Raw genomic sequence first — 18,886 nt, 5'->3', positions numbered from 1 at the left:
GCCAATATGTCACACCTGATCGGATAAGAGAAGAATGTTTCCAAATCATTGTACACAAAATATTCCAAGAAGGTAGTGTTCATGAAGGCATGACATCAACAAGATGAAGCAAAATGTGTATTCTTGAGCACAAAAAACAAAATGTATATGGGCAATTATCATGATTCACATTAAATTGTCCCCTTATTTATATTTGTCCACAGTCATCTTAAAGCCTGAACAAAATTAAATATCCATATGCAGATAATATGAATGATTGTCAAGAATAAGGCAGGAAATATTTCAGAGCAATGAATTTTTTTCAGACATAGAGACATTCAAATCTCTATTATTAGGATATTTAGCAGGACTACATTAGATGATATTGATAGAAAAAAGGAAGTCAATGAAAGCAGTAGCTTTTCAATCAGTCTAAACCAAGCACTGAAAAAGAAAATCACTGTCTAAATCAAGACAAAAATAGCAGAAGGAAAATTAAAGAGTATTTTCCAGAAAATGCTCTCTCAATGTAGTTTTTTATTTCACTCCAAAATGTTTAGCAATAAGCAGATACTCCCAACCTGAAAACTAATTTTCACAGAATCATTTAATAGCATACTCGTTTCATTATAGTTTTCTACCACACAAAATTCTCTATGTTCAACTTATAGGTTTTTTTAATTTGATGCACCTTTCTCTATATTGAATGCATGTAACTTTTATTTAATGATTTTTCTCGTAATTGAATCATTATAATCCTCCTCAGTAACCTTCTCACTCAAATTAATATTCACCAGTGCTAGTGCAAAATAACTAAGGATTTTAGGAAAAAAGTTATGCATAAAAAACTTTTTACACTTATGAAATTTGGAAATACTCCTCCCATCACAAATGAAGTGTTTCTTCAATCTGCCTCATTCCACATCAAGATCAAACAATGTAAAAGGGATATAAGTTTGAGAGTTTGCTGATGTGAAAAAAATGTAAACAGTTGCTATTATGCTATACTGGATCAGAACAGCAATCAACTCTTAATGCAAAACAGTGAACCCTACCAAAAAATATTTATCTACTAATTTTGTACACTACAGGGCATGATACATACAACTCCTACTCAAAGATATTTTCAGTACTCAATAACATGTTGTTTCATACAAGAGCAACCAACCAAAAAGGCAATCATTTCAACTACATGAAGTGAATCACTGCTCTAATTTTTGAAAATAAAGAATGTTACAGATTCAGTTGCAGCTCCCAAAGTGTGTGAAAATAATGAGTGTCTGGTGCAACAAGAATTCCAAAAATATTTAACAATCATCAAAGCTAATATTTTTGCTATTGAGCTTACAGCAAAAAAATAATTCTCTTTGTCCACACAATTTAAACACAGAATATCCTCAATTAATATCACCTTATTTGGTATAACATAGTCAACCATTACAACCTTAACCCAAAAAACCTAATTATTAGGAAAAACATCTTATAACCTGTAGAGGCAAGAAATTTTAATTTGATTGTATACATTATATCAACTATACACATTCCCATACAGCACTGAGCATAAATATTCTCATGTATATTAGGCCAAAATCAGGTGAATCCACTCAGTCCAAAATTATCCCTTTTTACACATTTATACAAGGTGTAAATATTGGCCACAATGGCCGGCAGCCAATATTTAAAATGAGAAAAATTTAATTCGAAAATGCAATGCATATAATGTAAGCAAATTAACTTAATTTATAGGTGCTACACTGAATATGAACTATTTTTTTTGTTTCACAGTAAAATTTCAAGCATATTGATTCTTTCATTTTTTTTCAATTACGGCCACCCAAATTATTCATATAAACTTTCTGGTATCCAGCTGCTAGCTTCATCCAATTGTACTCAATATCAAGGTATCATAATCACCTTAACTTTTGATGGTATAGAATATTTTTTTCACTTCATAAAAGAGGTTTCCCTCGAATTTCGCTCCTACTTTCACAGCAATTTTGATACTGAATCGTTTGACCATGCTTGTTTTCTAGAATATTAACTGTGCTTATTGTTACTCAAGTGTGTAATACCTGCAATAACGAATTTTTACAAAAGTGAATTTAACCTGTGTTCAAGTTCTAGATATTCATCGAAATGTCAGCAGTGGACTTCAGAATATTTTGGTTGAGTTTGTTCTTCGTACAATTAAATAAAATTATTGAGCTAAATCGTGCACCAATTCCGTTTGGCATTTTACATATCTACAGTGGCTCACATTACTCTATTGCATGGTATTCAAGACAAGAGACCCAAGAGAATGCAAGGATGTGCTAAGTTTAAGAAGAAAGATAAGAATTTGGACATCATGGAAGAGTGTGGCTTTAGCTGTAAAATAATTTAAAATTTTTCATGAACAATATATATATGCTGAAAAAGCATATTTTTAACAAAAATCTTCAATACTTTATTAGCTTAATTCTGAGTCATCTTATACTCTCAAGTGTTTGAGATTCCCAATGCTGGCAACATGTTGCAATTTTGAGTTCTATGGTTCACTAGCAGAGGCGGATCCTGGATTTTTTTCTGGGGGAGGGTGTGAACTAGGGGTCTGACAGGCGGAATGATCTTCGGAGGAAGGCGGAATATCGTTGGGCTACTAGATGAGCGGATTTGATCTGGTGGGCAATTTTTGAGTGCTTTTGCAGTGGAGGTATCGTTATGCTGGTCCCTTCGCGAGATAATTTTTGCATTTTATACATCCTGTACAACAATTTGCTACTCTATATGCTGTATGGGATGTTTCCAATTAGATTTAAAGCTTCATTAAAGTCATTTTACTTTATATCAAATTTTTCAAGAACGATAAGTGACATTCAACGAGGACAAACTGTACTCTTTTGCATTGATTTATAAAAGTTTTTTCATTCTTCTTCGATAAAGGAAAAATTATATAACTTTCTCCCTAAGACCACCCCAAAATAGGACGAAATCAAAACTGATCGTCAAGAAAATTGTAATTTGTAATTACAAGATCCAGCTTAAGATAGGAAAGTGTTTTTAGGGACAATACTTCAAACAACTTTACATAATGAACATCCATTTTCTATTCTCAAATTAATACTTTTTCCATTAGTTATGAAGTTAATTTTTTTCTATCTGAGATTCACAATTAGTAAAATATATAAAACTCTCTCATTTGGTGTAAAATTCAAAATAATCCTTAAGAAAATAGTACAGAGTGATAATAAACTACTACTTGTGATTGGTATTGTTTTTCTGGACACATTTCAAAAAGTGTACTTGGGTTTAATTAAAAAGGTTATCATACAGTTAGCAAATAAGGCATGAAAATCTGAGAAGTTACACTCATGAAATTATTACTAATACAGTGGAACTTGGTTAGTACGTTCCTCGTTAGTACGTTTTCCTCCTTAGTACGGCGATTTCTCTCGGTCCCGGTACAATCCGAACAAAATACAGGTAAAAGTATTTGGTTAGTACGTTCGAAAAAATTGCGCTTTCCTGGTTAGTACGCTCAATTGCTTGCCGTGACGCAACCCGCAATTCGTTCTCCAGTATCTTCTTAAGGGTCGTAAACCTCCAAATTCATGATATAACTTATTATTATTAGCTATTGACATTCTTGCATTCGCTCCACATCTCTTTCTTCGACCGTGATTTATCCAAATGCATTTCTTAATTCTCATGAGTGATGAATAATAAAATGCGGCCATTTATCAGGAATGTCTGACTATGGAAAACTGCCGCCAATGAGAAGCCCCAATTTTCCCCACCCCGAGCTCCTCACCTCCTGTTGCCTCTGGAGTGCCCACTGCGCATAAATTTCGCGAGTGGGCAATTGTTGCTATTGCACGAGTTATCATGATGAAGAAATGAGTCTTATCCAATTCCCAATTTATCTAAAGCAGCACTGCACGTACTCCATAAACTCGACGTCAAGGCTATGGAAGCATTGCATTGCTTCTCCTTCCAAGGAACAGTAGAAATAAATGAGATAACATTCTACAATTAGTATTATACTGCCTCCTTTTAAATGGTCTAGATTAGGTCTAGCGTATTTGACTACTGCTGCGGGAGCAGACGATGCTCTGGATCTCCACGCGAAGCTTAGCTTAAAAATACGTTATCTCGGCACGTAAGCAGACGACATTATACAAATTTCTAAAGTAAATTTCAACTGTATAATACAAAATCTTCTTGTAATTACGTCGTAATCTAATAATCTTGCGTGTTATTAATCGATATATCGATCGATATAGCAATCGATATGGTTTTATTCCAGACGCGAATGTGTAAGGTAGTTGCCGTAATTTAAGGTTAATACAATTTTGTCCCATTTTTATGATGTTTAAAAACAACCAGTGGACATAATCAGGGTTGTTGTTATATTCTCCGAGTATGCTGTGAGAAAGAAGAAATGACTTAGCTTTACTTTCCTCTTTCTATAAATATAAATAGGATAAATCATGGGAGATAGACGCCGTTTTCACGTGATTGTCTTCCGGAAACCTATGAAACATTGTGATTTTTATTCACATGGTATTGTTTTTCAATGTAGCGCTCATTTTCGTGATTTTAAAGGTGAAAAGAGTTCAGGAAGGCGATCCTACGAGAACTACCGATAGTAATTGTAATTATGACGACTTTTCCACAGATTGCAATTACCCCGACTGCTATTATTTACTTTCCTCGTTAGCACGTTTTCCTGGTTAGTACGTTCATTTTTTGTGGTCCCTTCAGAAACGTACTAAACAAGTTCCACTGTAATCACTTATCTCTCATTACTATATTTGCAATCCTAATGACTTAGCTAAGTCTAAAAATTCAGGTAAATGTGATTTGCCAACTTTATTATAAATTTACACTTAAAAATTGATGCTTTTTTAAATGTATGAACCTATGACAAGTCTTTTGAACTTGAGCACAATAATTTTAATTTACAAAAATACATACTAAGGAATTAGTCATAGAATAAAATTCTTCTGTTTTTGTGACCCAAAACAAGTATGAACTGAATGAACAAGAAACATTTAGAAAGACAAACAAAGTTTATCCAGAAATGTCATAAGCAAGAGCAAAAGATCAGTCTCAAGGAGTGGAAAAAAACATATAGATAACAAGTTTTGAAATTCATATTTGTAATATCCATTCAATCCAAATATACATCACAAAAGGATTCAACAAGCATTCACACTGTCACTTTCACCACAGATTTACATTTTCAATGGAACAAAAATATAAAACAAAACTTTAGTCAAGGATATCAGTAATGACTCGGCAACAAGAATATGTTTGCACAAAATTTCCTGATATTAAGGGTCAGAAATTAGAATAAAAGTTACAAACACAAAGTAGGAATATCTAACATCTAAATAATTATTTTTCAACCAAGGCTACATCACTTAAGCCACTACTGACTTTGGGCTGGGCCATCTAAATACAGAACTACACTATTGGCATAAAAACACACAAAATTTCTTACATACGTATTCCAAAATATCTCGTCTACACTAATTCCCTCTGACCACATGAAATTAGCACACTATAATACTTAATTTTTCAGGTACAAAACTTAGAAACACAAATTCCAAGCCTACTTGGAGAATATTTTACATACAAACTACCACAACATCAAGCCTGGAAAAGAATTAAATTCATTTAAACATCAGAAATAAGAACAATAAATTTCAGAGAAGTGACTTGATAAATGCAATTTGATGACTATATAATAAATAAGTAAATTAAGTTACTGCCCATTGGAGAGATACATGATAGAAATTTGCCACAGAAAATTATTTGGATCGTAGACACCACTTGCCAAATGTAGAAAATACTTTTTGTCCCCCATACCCATTCTCATCCTACCCCATTCCAACTCAAATCTCTTCTCACCTTATTCATTTTTCCCTAGATTGCTTTACAAATACAGTTGTATACTGGATCAACCACATATAGATCTAACTAAACAACAAAACTCAGGATGTGCCCATTAAACTTGGAGTGAACCTTAGAGTAATATTAAAAATTTATTTTGTAGATAAAACGTATCACATAGTAAAGCCCAAAGTTATCCGTTTAATTGTTTCAGGACATGTAATATTTTGAGAGCAAGTGGCATAGCAGGCAAAGCTTAATTACTAACTTGAAACGTGAGATTTTACAGGAGATTCATCAGTATCGCAGGCCTTCAGGAGCCTGCGATACTGATGAATCTCCTGTAAACCTTAGTCCTGAAACCTTAGTCAAGAAAGCTTTCCCGCTAATTGCAGGATGTATCATCAGGCAATGAATAAAAATGGGTCGACAAGTATATTGATGAAATCCACCTTCCAATTCTTATTCAATGCCTGATGATGTGCCCTGCAACGGCTGCAAAAGCACGCTTGGCAAAGCTTAATATACAGCTGCTCCCAAAAGCCTCTGATACTTCATTTCTAACTTTTGATCAAACATTATGGCAACTTAAAAACATATTGTCTTGCATGTGCTGGAAGCTTGGGAGTAACATCCGCGTACATGTCTATAAATCTCTCTTATAATTATTTAATTAATTAATTATAAGTCTCATCTAAATCAACATCATCAGCCAGACATCCTTCCTTTCTCCTTCTGCACTCACTTAACCTTAACTCCTCCTCAGTCCTTCCTTCCCATTCTCCTAACTCACTCAACCCCCCAGTGCTCGGAGACTCATCTACCCTGGAAAATCCCCCAATCGTCCATTACTGCTCCCACAAATATTACAAAAAGATCCTCCAGTCGGCTTCTAAATGTGTTGTCAACCACCGCGCATTAAAATGGGTTTACAAAAGTCACCATTCATGTTGCTAATGGACAAGGTGAAAAAAAAAGTTTCTTGGGGAAATAAGGCATAATTAAGGGTATTAACCGAATTGTATACACATGATGATATGATATATCACATTCATTACTTTTCAATGTTCTTTCTCGCAAATAAAAGCATTACAATGCATAATATTGGCAAAAAAAAATTGGATCCCATTGCACTCATCACCGTGCAGCGGACATTTTTGAAAATCAATTAAAATGCAACCCGAAGTGACAACAGAAATCACCCAAGGGATGGAAATGTGCCCGTAGTCCATTTGACTGCTCCATTTGCCCCTTCCCCCTCTTCCACTACATCTCATTACACCACATGCCAACTCCTATCTCTTCCCATTCCATTCCATCAGGGCCTAATTGTTAGATGACTACAAAAATATACATATTCAGTCACCTGAAGATATGACTATGTTGTGAAACCCTGATCGTGCTCATTAAAAATCAAAGTAAATCTTCCTAAGAGCGACACTTTAATTTTACATCTTATGCTATACTTAAATTGATCCTAATGTAAAATATGTGAGAACAGGGAACATTTAGAGCTAAATTAAGTGGATGGATAGAGAAAAAGTGTAAGAACCTTTCTTTCAACAGTGGCAGTCTTGTCGGTATCCTCCGGGCTGATATCAGATATCTCAGTGTCCGACAGTTCTGTCTCAAGCTGCTGCAACAAGGGCTTCACAGGAACCTGGAAAATAAAATTCCCAATTCATTACGCGACTGGTTTTAATACCTTAAAAGATTTACCCACAGGTAATTATAAAACCCAAAATTACTATCAGGAGACTTCAGTGTGTTTAAAGAATAACAGGAGCTAAATTAATCCATTCCTCATCCAGTGGCGGTTACAGATTGGGGGCACAGGAGTGCACCCCCCCCCCCCTTGCGGGTCCGCCCGTATTGCCGAACATTGCAAAACCACAATTCTAACTTTTTTTACACCATAAGATGGCATTGTCTTTTACATGTGTATAATCACTTTTTAAAAAATTTTCTTATACTTTGCCAGTGACTTGATCATCTTTTATTACAATAAAACTAAAGACAATACAATATACATTTTGTGCCCCCCCCCCCCCCCCCCCTTGAGTTTTTCCTGTATCCACTACCGTCCTCAACCATCATTCAATACGAATGTAACATCAATTACTAGGCTTTTAAACCCCATGGCTCTAAAAATACTATTAGTGAAAAAATATGGATCTGGAATTAATGACTTTCTATTTAACTTCAACATTTGAAGTTCAAATGCATTCAAATTTTATTTAATCCAAAAGTAACATGTAATTAGAATTTTCCTAGTATGGTATTCGGACAAGGGGACTGACAGCTGAGATCATTTGTGCCACAAGGCAAGGGTAGGGAAGGAAGGGTAGAGAGAAGCCCAGCATCAGTATTAGCCTGCTCGTAATGAAAGAAGCTGAGGGGATCACGGCTTTTTGTCTCATCCAACTCATGGAGTTATGTACTTAAAATGCCCTCCACATAGCACTCAAGCAGGGATTGGGCAGTCCCTGAAAAACCTCCACCACAATCTGGATTAGTAACCAGACCCACACAGCCATGGTTTCTCAAGCCAACACACTAACAACCATGCCAACCCAACCACAGCATTCCAAGATTTTGCTTTCTTCTGTGCTCTATGTCCAAAAATTTTTGTTCACAAAGGCTTTTGTATCTGTTTTTTAATGCTTTCACTAAATTTTGGAAAATGATTGCTCTAAAACTCAAGTTTTTACCATTACCATCTACCAAAATAATTTCATGGATGAAGTTTGAGTATGAATAAAAACTTTTGGGCTATCTCGCCACGTCAATTCTTGGGTGGCCCCAACGTTTCCCAACCGATCCCTAGAAAGCGACTAGCATCGGTCGGGAAACATTGGGGCCACCCAAGAATTGACGCGGCAACATAGCCCAAAAGTTTTTATTCATAATGACAAGTGCTTGCAAAAGTTTTAACGAAGAAGTTTAAGTATTTAACTACCTTCCCAAACATTAAGAACTTATCAATTACACAATTTTCTGCTTTAAGGATAGGAACTCAACCAAGGGGAAGCTGAAGCCAAGTTTTGCACTCTGACAGAAAATCCTGCCATGCTCTTTTCAAACATATGATTGGGCACCTCCCTCAATTGCCATGGACAATAGGCCAACAATCTGGCTTTTTAAAATGCAGGCAGAATCACCTGGGCACCAGTAACATACTATTTAAATTGGTAAAATGGAGATATCATGATTTGGAAGTTTTTTAACTCAATTTCACTTCATGTACAGTCAGGACTAGTGATTAGTGAGAAAATTGGTGTCATTTTGTGACACAGGTTCTTAAATCCGCGGTTCTACCATGCATTATTAAGACATAAATTCCCAATAAATGAATGTAGTAGATAACAAAATAAGCAAAACGAGTTGTTTAAAAAGGTAAATATTAAGGTTGGAATTCACAGCCACGATTTTAGGCAGACGTAGACTTCTTAATCTATCTAAAGTTTTACTCAGACAAATTTTTAAAGAAATATTTTAAACAAAAGAGATGACTTTACCTGGTTATGCTTCCGACTGAGCTGTGGCGTCAATTGCCTTAAACTTGTGCTGTCATATGGAAGATGAACAGGCAGTCCAGCTGACCTTTGAGTTTCTTGAAGTTCCTGCTCCAATTGAATAACCTATAAAATAACACAAATTCAAAATTATTAACTACAAATTGCAGGTAAATAGGTACACAAAAGTTGATTTCCAACCAAACATTGTAGATCAAGAGAGACTTCTACATTTGCATGTTCTTCCCATGAAACACTTGCTGCAGTGTTGCTGCAGTGAATGTCATTTAACAATGCCTGTCTTACAATAATTGTTATGTTTGAAAAGAAGTAAAAAGGATGTGAATGAAAACAAGGAAGGTCCAAAAATCTTGACACACTCAGAACTTATGCATTTTACCATGATTATTTAAGGATTTAAGGAAGCATCATGGATTAGAGATGATATGGTTCCCAAAAATGATTAACAGGTCTTACCATAAAAGTGAGTGTAAAAGGCACACCTTTTTTCCCAGAAATTACAGCCGAAAATGGTGGTGAATCTCTTACACAAACTTATCTTCCCCCTCCCCTTCACCGGTCGCAAGTCCAAGGGGAACTGAGTGGCCTTGGTTTTCAGCGTGAATTAGTCATGAAACCCTAGGTCAAAAACAAGCGGCAGGCAGGGGAGTTTCTCCCTTAGTGAGGAATTTTTAAAATGCTCCTGTTTGCTTTTCTTACTTGTAAGCATTGCGCTGTCACATCAGTGCCTCAGAGGTGAACATGGAAAAGATCGTGTGGGGTTTTTTGCTTTGAGCCTCGTAGACCAAAAAAGGTCAGTTGATGAGATGGGGTAGGGATGAAACACGTTTCGATTGTTCCCATGTAACTTGATATTTTCCTTTGAGGCAAGTGATTTATGGTCTGTGGGGTCTTGAACAAGAAAAAAACAGCAGAGGCATTGGCTGATGGAGGGCTGAGTGTGGTTCCGTGAAATCTATGACGTGGTTATTATCCTACGGCACTGAGATTCCCCCGATTGTTGTTAGGAAGATTCATGCTATGTGCCTGTCATGTTTTGCCTTAAAATTTTCCACGACTGCAATTCTATTGCAATACTCCTACAAGAGCGTTTAAACAAAATTTTTCGTGAGTAGGACAAGCATCGGAACTCTTTCTAATGGGACATTGCATTCGCGAAAGCATTGATTTAAAATTTCGGCTTCAGATTCAATTTCTTCGACGAATTTGGATCTGGAGTATAAGGTGAGGGCATTATCCCTGGATATTTGGATACGAGGTATCCAATCCGACCATCCCTCATAAGCATCATAAGGTTAAGACTACAAGTGAATACCTACATATCTCCGAGCACCATACATATCACGTAAATTTAGCTGAAAAAATTCCACATAAATTTTTAGTATGAAAAGAGGAAAATTTTATAACTGTCGTAAGTCCAGGCATACGTCTGCAATACCGTACAATAGGATAAAAAAATGCCGCAAAATTTTTTTTCTTTAGCTTCAATGCCAAAATAGGGGTGCGTCTCTTACACGTGTGTGACTCTTACAAGTGCATATACAGTATTCACTAAATGTAAAATACATAACTATGTAATATGCTTTACAACTAAATTTCAGTCAAATAAGTTAAACCATACTTAATTTGAATTGCATAGGATTCCACAAATGAATACTTTTTAAGAGTCAAACAATTGACACACTGGTTTCTTGAGCGCAGCCAGCTCATTAAAATGCATTTGAGCTTAACATAGAGCACAGAAAAAGGATTATTTACACAAGTACGGCTAGATCCAGAGTGACTACATTTTCAACTTTTCTAGGTAAGGACCCAAGTCTATATAATAAGTTTTATGTAATAAATTTAACTTATTTGTGAGTAATAAATACCATTGGCTTGGACAGATGAAGCCTGAGATGATTTCTGATTTTAGGTAAACATTTCACTTATTTTTTAAATTCATTCAACTATGACACCAAAGAGACCAACTCATTGAATGTTATGATCTCCAATATTGCTAAGCATTCACTATCCTCTATTAGACATTTTGAAACTTACCCTATCTTTAAGAACTTTCACTAAAGCATTGTACTCAGTATCTTTCTCCTGAAGAAGTTGTAAATGGAATTCTTCCCTGTGGAGGAGATCTGCTTCTCTCTGCTGGAATTCCCTCAGCAGCCTCTTAGCTTTGCCATACTTCCTGTCAAGAGCAATGTACTGGCCTTGTGATTGCTCCAACATATCCTGGTAAGACACTACTTCCTGCCTGGCCGAATGGAAATTTCTCTCTGCTTCCCGTACTCTAAGGGACATCTGGCGCAACCTTTCCACATACTCCTCGTTCTCAGCCACTTGATTGGCTGGTGATGCATTGGTCCCATTGGTTCGCTCCAATTCATTGATCTGAATAAGAATTTGACCGATTACAACAGAACCACTTTGAAATTAATTACTAGTTCCACATTAGAAATAAAAATAATTACAAAGTTTTAATCACAACTTCCTGATTTGTGATGCAATTTGATAATCAAAATGAAATCTACGAAATAAATCAGAAAAATATAAAAAATGACTATTGAATCAAAAAATATGAAATATAAACAGCATTGCAATGGTAACAAAGGCAGAAATAGTTACAAGCATTCCGATTTAGCTGGATTTCAACTGTCAAATTTTTTGAGCAAGTTACCTTCTGAAATCATCTTCTGATATAAATTTTCACACTTTCAGCAAGTTACTTTGTGAAGCATAGCATCAAGTAAACATTAACCACTTCCACCTAATTTCCTCAAAAATTTCCATCAATTTAAAAGGGGGATTTAAAAAAATCTTTTGGCAATAATTCCATTAAGTAGAAAACTCAATTTTCCAATATAACTAATCTGAATTAAAATAAAAAACATCTGGAGAGATTTAAACCTTAAGTTTGGTGAAAGGGGAACCTCACTGAATATGTGTTTCATGGCAAACAATTGTTGTGACATCATTCTCTCATCCCTTTAGCAGGAAAAGGCTAAGGGTACAACAACAGCGGCCGCAGCAACAATGAGAGAAATAATGCCACAGGAATACGATGCTTTATGAAAGCAGGTGAATTTCAAAATTAAAAAAAAATAATTGGCTCCTTTGTAACAAACCCACCTGGTAACGTTAATCAAGTGTATCCATTCTGACTATACATGAAATAAAATGCAGCATTTTTTTACATGAAAGTCCTGAATTCTTCCACTAAAAATTGCCAGCCTTAAGCCAGCCACTAAGTAAACCCAGCCTAAGAAATTGGATTTAACTCAGAAATAAAGGAGTATCAATATAATTAATTAAATGAAATAACAAACTGCAAGTACATATACAATTCAACCACTTATGCTTGGTTTTTCTCTTAATATCCAACATTTTTTCCAACTATTCTCCTCATTTCTGACATGTACCCCACAGAGAGAGCTACTAGCACAAAGAGTGTTAAGAATAAAAACAGTGTTTCTCAAATAGAAGGAAGTTTAAAATCCACCACCTAAATCAAGAAGTAACAAAGAGCTACACAACACCAAATGAATACAATCAAAATGAGAAGGGATCACTCACCCTAGATTTTAATCTAACAACATCTGCCTCAGCCATTGCCAACCTGTACTGATTCTGAAATGAGAGAAAAAATATCAGCACTGACTATCTATTTATTTTTTACTTGATTGCCAATCATATCAGCAAATCTTTAACTATTCAAAATGTATAATAATATTTAAATTACTAGCACAACAAAATTGACACATATTAAAACTACAAAGTATTTTAAAACTACTTCATAAAATAATATAATGTTTCTTTCATGTTTCTGAAAAGAAACGTTAACATGAGATGTGTTAATATGAACTCATGCGTCCAAATTTTTGGTCTTGAGAACTTCATAATAATGAGAATCCATGGTCAACCATTTTTAAAAATACAGAAGAGCATTGATTATCTATTGTTATGAAGGGGTAACCCCAAAGAGGTGATCCATTCAAGACAATTTTCTCGAGAATTTTTACTTTGGTTTCCAAGTCACACTTTCTCTGCATTATTTGGACCCACTACATTAAAAAAGTAGTTCTATGAGGTTGGGAAGGATCGAAAAGGGAGAACAGAGAAGGGTGTGAAAGAGAGAACACAGTTTAGGGTGACTGATTACGGAAGCGATGGGCAGATAATTCAACAAACGGTCAATTGAATTACGGATAATCAAGACTCCATTATAATCGCTTCAAAACCATACATTATGAGTAATACAAGCATGATACATAGCATCAATAATTGATTTCATCACATATTCTCTTAATAACAAAAATACCCCAGGCAAATGGCGAGAATTACGCCACATAAAATTTTCCATTATCCTTTATTGCTAGTCCAATTTTTCAACTCCTATAATAACCATCATCTACAGGAATGAATATCATATAGATGATAGCAGAGCAAACAAAAAATATTTCTATTGAAATGCCCAACCAGCTAGAAAAGTTCTTAGAACTTCAAAACTATTTAATTTTACAAGCCAGGAATTTCTTAGTATGTATGTGATTCCTGCAAGCCTGACTAAAGTGTCACAAACCTCTTTGAGTAACCTCCTCAATGTATCCACTTCTCCCACATCGGAGTTCACTGATAGAGGATGGGTTCCCTCAGGAGGGCTTGGAGAACTGGGAGAATTCGATGCAGAGTTGGCAGGGACGGGAGCAATGGGTGGTGTCATGGGGGAGGAGGGAGATGCTGGTGCCCGCTGGTTGTTGGTACCACCTGGTGGCTCCTCATCTGGACGGTGGTGGTGGTGATGGTGATGGTGGTGATGGTACCTGGTGCTGCCATAAGTCTGCTCAAACTGCTGCTGCTGCATATGCTGCTGTTGCATCCGCTGCCTTTGCTCTTCTCTCTCCCTGTCGGCCTGCAATCAAAACCAGGGATAAATAACAACGCATTATAGGGCATCCATTAATTATGTGAGGCGTTTAAGGGGAGTAGTGGATCAAGCCAATTTTCACCTAATCTCACATGGGGTCCTGGCAAGTATTACCTAATTTTTTTCTCCAAGAAACAGAGTAAAATGTGATTCTAGAATCTCAGTAATCTTAAATACTAGTCTTAACTAATCTTGAATAAAAAATGACTAGACAAACATTTTTTTTAATAAATCCAACCCAATGAAGCATAGATTGATGCATTTACACAGAAAATACACAGTTTGAAAATTTTCACTTGAGATTAGATGGAGGTGGAAGGGGTCGAGCCAAATCTCATGATATTTCACCATGGCAGAAGTTGGGGTCTAAAAATCGCCAAAATTACCTCATGTAAATAATCGACGCCCTTAGCGATGCGTAGAAAACATTTTAATTCAAATTTATATCACAGTCACAAATACCTTCCTTCATAAATTACAACTGAAAATTGAACAGTACCCAGTAGGTCCTCGACATACAAACAAGATGCGTTCCGAAGCCTTGTGTGTGAGTTAAAAAACCTAAGCAAGGCAACAAAAAAACGTAGATATTCTAATGAATGCAACAATGCAATGCAATTTTGTACTAAGTCACAATGGTGACGAACTGATGGCCAACTGGTGACGGCCAGCGAGAGTAGTCTGATGACAGCGCAAAAGTAGGAGTGGAAAACCCTGTTCCAGCATGGTTTGCAGCCAATCGCTGTCCCCCAAATGCACCTCACACCCTCGCCTAGTCGTGCAACGTTGTCGCATGCATATGAAGCACTAAAATAAGCCCTTTCCTTGAATCAACAAAACAAGGGATTCTTCACAGAAGCCTTTTGTTTGCACGTGACATGGGCGTTTCCCTTTCTTACCGGGCAACCTTGCCCCCTAACCCTAACTAGACCCTTCTGCCTGTCATCGGACAACTCTCGGCTGTCGGACTGTAGCTGCAAGTGTAAAGTGGCTGGAGCCGAAAAAATTTTGCTCCCCACACAAAGAAAAAATGTGCGAAACACTGAACAGTTGCTGACTTCACAACGGTTTAATTGATACTTCATTTAGACTGTGCTAAAAAATCGAGTTCCTCTACATCACTGCATTGCCATGGCCAACCTCAATGCTGCCAAATTTGAAATAAAGGGGCACGTTTTAATTTTTTAGATGTTCATATATCCAAAATTTTGTAAGACTAATATTCGTAAGTAGAGGACTAAGTGTATACAGATATTACATTATCACCTTTTATATTCTGCCCGCCTGTTTTGATTGGAATGACTGAAGCTAGCCAAGGCTGTTCTAAGAGGATTTACAAGATTTCAGATTTTTCATCATTTTTAGTACGTTAGTTTATTTAATACATTAGTATTTGTACAATACATTTTTAGGTAACACATCTCGATACCCAAAGAACAAAATGTGAAAAAGGTTGAGCCAATAAATGTGGCAGTTTTCAAACATACAGCAAGAGCCTGTATATCTGCTCACTGGATGTAAAATAGTTAACAAAAAATATTGATGACTGCTATTTTCACTGGATGGAGAGACACAAATTCGAAGTCAGTTCTATAAAGCATGAAAATATAGATACAATTTCCCTGCAGAAGTCCTTTCTAAGGATGTTTACTTTCTTTCCATGAAAATAAAGTACACATACATAGGGCCTTGAACCCAGTCTCCAAAGGGCCCCTAAAGATACAAAATTTAGACACTACCCCGAAGTTAGCATTACACAAAAATTTACATCAGATAGATATAAATTAATAGCTTACCTGTAATGATTGCCTAATAAGTTGAGCTACTTCACTATTTTGAGGATCTTTTTCCCTTCCAATGAGGAAATGAACCAGGCCTGAGGTGTTGCGAAGAACAGATGCTGCATATGCTTGGGTAACACCCACCAATGACTTTCCATCAACTTCAATTATTTGATCATTGACCTGTATAGTAAAAAGTAGACAACTTAGATGATAACAGCTTAAACAATGAATGGCAAAATTCATTCATCACAAGTTTTTTAAGGGAAAAATGTTCAGATTAAAAAATTTTGAATCCGCAACAATAGTTGTCATTTTATACAAATGATGTATGAAATAAATCAAACTAACAGATTCATCTTTATATTCTTCACATTCATTCCATGCTGTGTTTCCAGACTTAAAATAATTTTACTTACACAAAAAGGAAATCATACTAACAAAATATAACTTTAAATATTGCTTGCATTCAACATGGCGGCCGGTCAAGTAAACATTGAATGTCACGCTTGTAAAAACCATTTAAAGGATTGTGAAAAAGCCCTTCCTTGTGAAAATTGCAAGCAATTTTATCATTATAAGTGTACGGGCCTGAAAGAAATTGCTTTGAGAGCTCTGGAGGAAATTTCCGGATTATTCTGGAAATGTCTTTCATGTCGCGTTATAGAAGGAAACCGACTTAGCAAGATGGCGTGCGACATCGAATTATTAAAAGAAGAGATTAACAATCTAAAGGATAACCCTAAGTTTCACGCGGGGAATGAAAATCGTGTGAAAAAGTTAAGTTTTGCTAAAGTGGCAAATCACGTAACAGAGGCCTCACATGACGTAGCTAAGCCGGCAAAACATCGTCAAAGAGATGGAAAAGAGGCTGAGTTTGGAGCAAACACTGTTTCTGACTCAAAACCTTCGGCAAAAAAGGAAAAAAACGACCCATGTTGATCAAACCAGCTGCGGAATAGTGCGCCTAAACCATGAACAATCACGAAGAGAATCAGACGACGACGGCTATACCCGAGTGCAACACAGAAGAAAGAAACGAAACTTCTTTGGTATTGGAAAAGGTGCGACTGAAAACAACGGTGCAGGTCTCCGAGCTGCGAAAATGATAACGTACGTATATGTGGGCCGCTTGGCCAGCGATTCCACTGAAGATGAAGTGGTAAAATATGTAAAAAATAAGTTTGACGTCACGTGTGATTCTTGTGAAAAAATAGATGGTAAAAGTGTACATGGTGCATTCAAACTCGGCGTTGAATACAGTGATTTTAAACAGGTGATTAATCCGCTTCACTGGCCTTCTGGCGTGATTATCAACAAATTTACAAGACCAAGACAACAGTCGACTGACATGAGAGTCGAACCTAAGGGTAAGTCTTCCTGACTAGCTTTCTGTGACTCAAATCAGCAAAAGACGCACTCAGGGTTTAAATTACTGGTTTTAAACATTCAGTGCCTGAGTAACAAAATAGCAGAGCTTGAAGCACTAGCAGAGGCAGAGAAACCAGAATTTATATGTTTAAGTGAACATTGGATGAGAGATATAATTATATCAATACCAGGCTATGTGATTGGTGACTTTTATTGTCGGAAAGATCATCGTAATGGAGGTGTGGTTATTTTTGTAAAAAGTACATTAGTTTTTTCTAATATGTCGCATTTGGTGCATAATCTAAATGCTGAACTTATATTTGAATGTGCAGCAGTGAGGTACACTGTAGCAAGTAATGATTTTATTGTATTATCTGTATATAGATCCCCTGTTAGTAGCTTTAATAGTTTCCTAGAAATTTTAGATAATCTGTTGTACACCTTGACAAGTCAATTGTCAAGACCAAATGTTATATTGGCAGGAGACTTCAACTGTAACCTTTTTAAGGACGGACAAGATAAAAGAAGATTTTTGCAAATTTTACAGTCCTATCAAATGAAACCACTGGTAAATACTCCAACAAGGATTACTAATGGCACAGGGACACTACTGGATAACGTTTTCACTGATTACAATGAATCTAATGTTAATACTTCAGTATTTGACCCAGCAATATCTGATCATTCAGCTATTGTATCCATCTTTCATATACATGAGGAGCATCCTCAATCAAAAACCCTAAATCAATGTAGGTTCTTTAATGAGCATAATATGAATTATTTTTGTGTATTGTTGAATCAAGAAGAATGGAAAGACATATATGGTGGAAGACCTCTGAATGTTAACTTTGATGAATATCTTTGTAGATTTAAGTATTACTTCAACTTAGCTTTTCCGCTGCAGTCCGTGGAACACAGGAGTGTCAGCACAAAAAAATGGGTTACAAAAGAAGTTCAAAACTTATCCAGAGTTCTAAAACAAACATTTTTGCAAATACGGTACTCAAATGATGATGGGTTGCGACAGAAGTACTCTCAACTTAGGAAAGAATATAAGATATTTATAAGAAAAGCAAAAAGGGAGTATAATGACCAAAGGTTTAGGAATGCCTCTAATTATTCTAAAGTAGCCTGGGACATCATAAAAAGTAATGTCAATGCCAACCCAACAGTTCTGCCAGATCAAGTTACAAATGAACAAGGGGAAATTACTACAAACCCCATTGAAATCTCCAATGCCCTAAACCACTCATTCTTGCATCTTCCTAAGAGGGTGATTACCACCCAAAGTGGAGCTACTCTCGAAAACCATAAAATAAGTAGCTCATTGTATCTTAAGCCTTGCTCAGAAAGAGAGTTGTCTCTCTATATAGCCAAGATAGGAAAGAAAAAGTCTGCTGACATTGAGGGAATAACGGGAAAAG

General features: G+C 36.0%; 1 protein-coding gene across 7 annotated transcripts in view; it reads right to left on the bottom strand.

The window, feature by feature from the left end:
* Positions 1–18,886, bottom strand: part of LOC124164308 (neurabin-1) — a 253,486-nt gene that overhangs the window by 32,086 nt on the left and 202,514 nt on the right. For all 7 annotated transcript variants that reach the window (XM_046541564.1, XM_046541566.1, XM_046541568.1 and 4 more), the window contains 6 exons: positions 16,107–16,274; positions 13,966–14,295; positions 12,960–13,013; positions 11,433–11,777; positions 9,375–9,497; positions 7,409–7,516 (listed from right to left, as the gene is read on the bottom strand). In XM_046541564.1, the coding sequence (XP_046397520.1) occupies positions 7,409–7,516; positions 9,375–9,497; positions 11,433–11,777; positions 12,960–13,013; positions 13,966–14,295; positions 16,107–16,274 (1,128 nt within the window). The remainder of the gene's footprint in view (positions 1–7,408; positions 7,517–9,374; positions 9,498–11,432; positions 11,778–12,959; positions 13,014–13,965; positions 14,296–16,106; positions 16,275–18,886) is intronic.

Source organism: Ischnura elegans, chromosome 8 (genome assembly GCF_921293095.1).
Source record: "Ischnura elegans chromosome 8, ioIscEleg1.1, whole genome shotgun sequence".
Lineage (NCBI taxonomy): Eukaryota > Metazoa > Arthropoda > Insecta > Odonata > Coenagrionidae > Ischnura > Ischnura elegans.
Note: the sequence above shows the minus strand (reverse complement) of the source record. Positions and strands in the feature narration are given on the sequence as shown.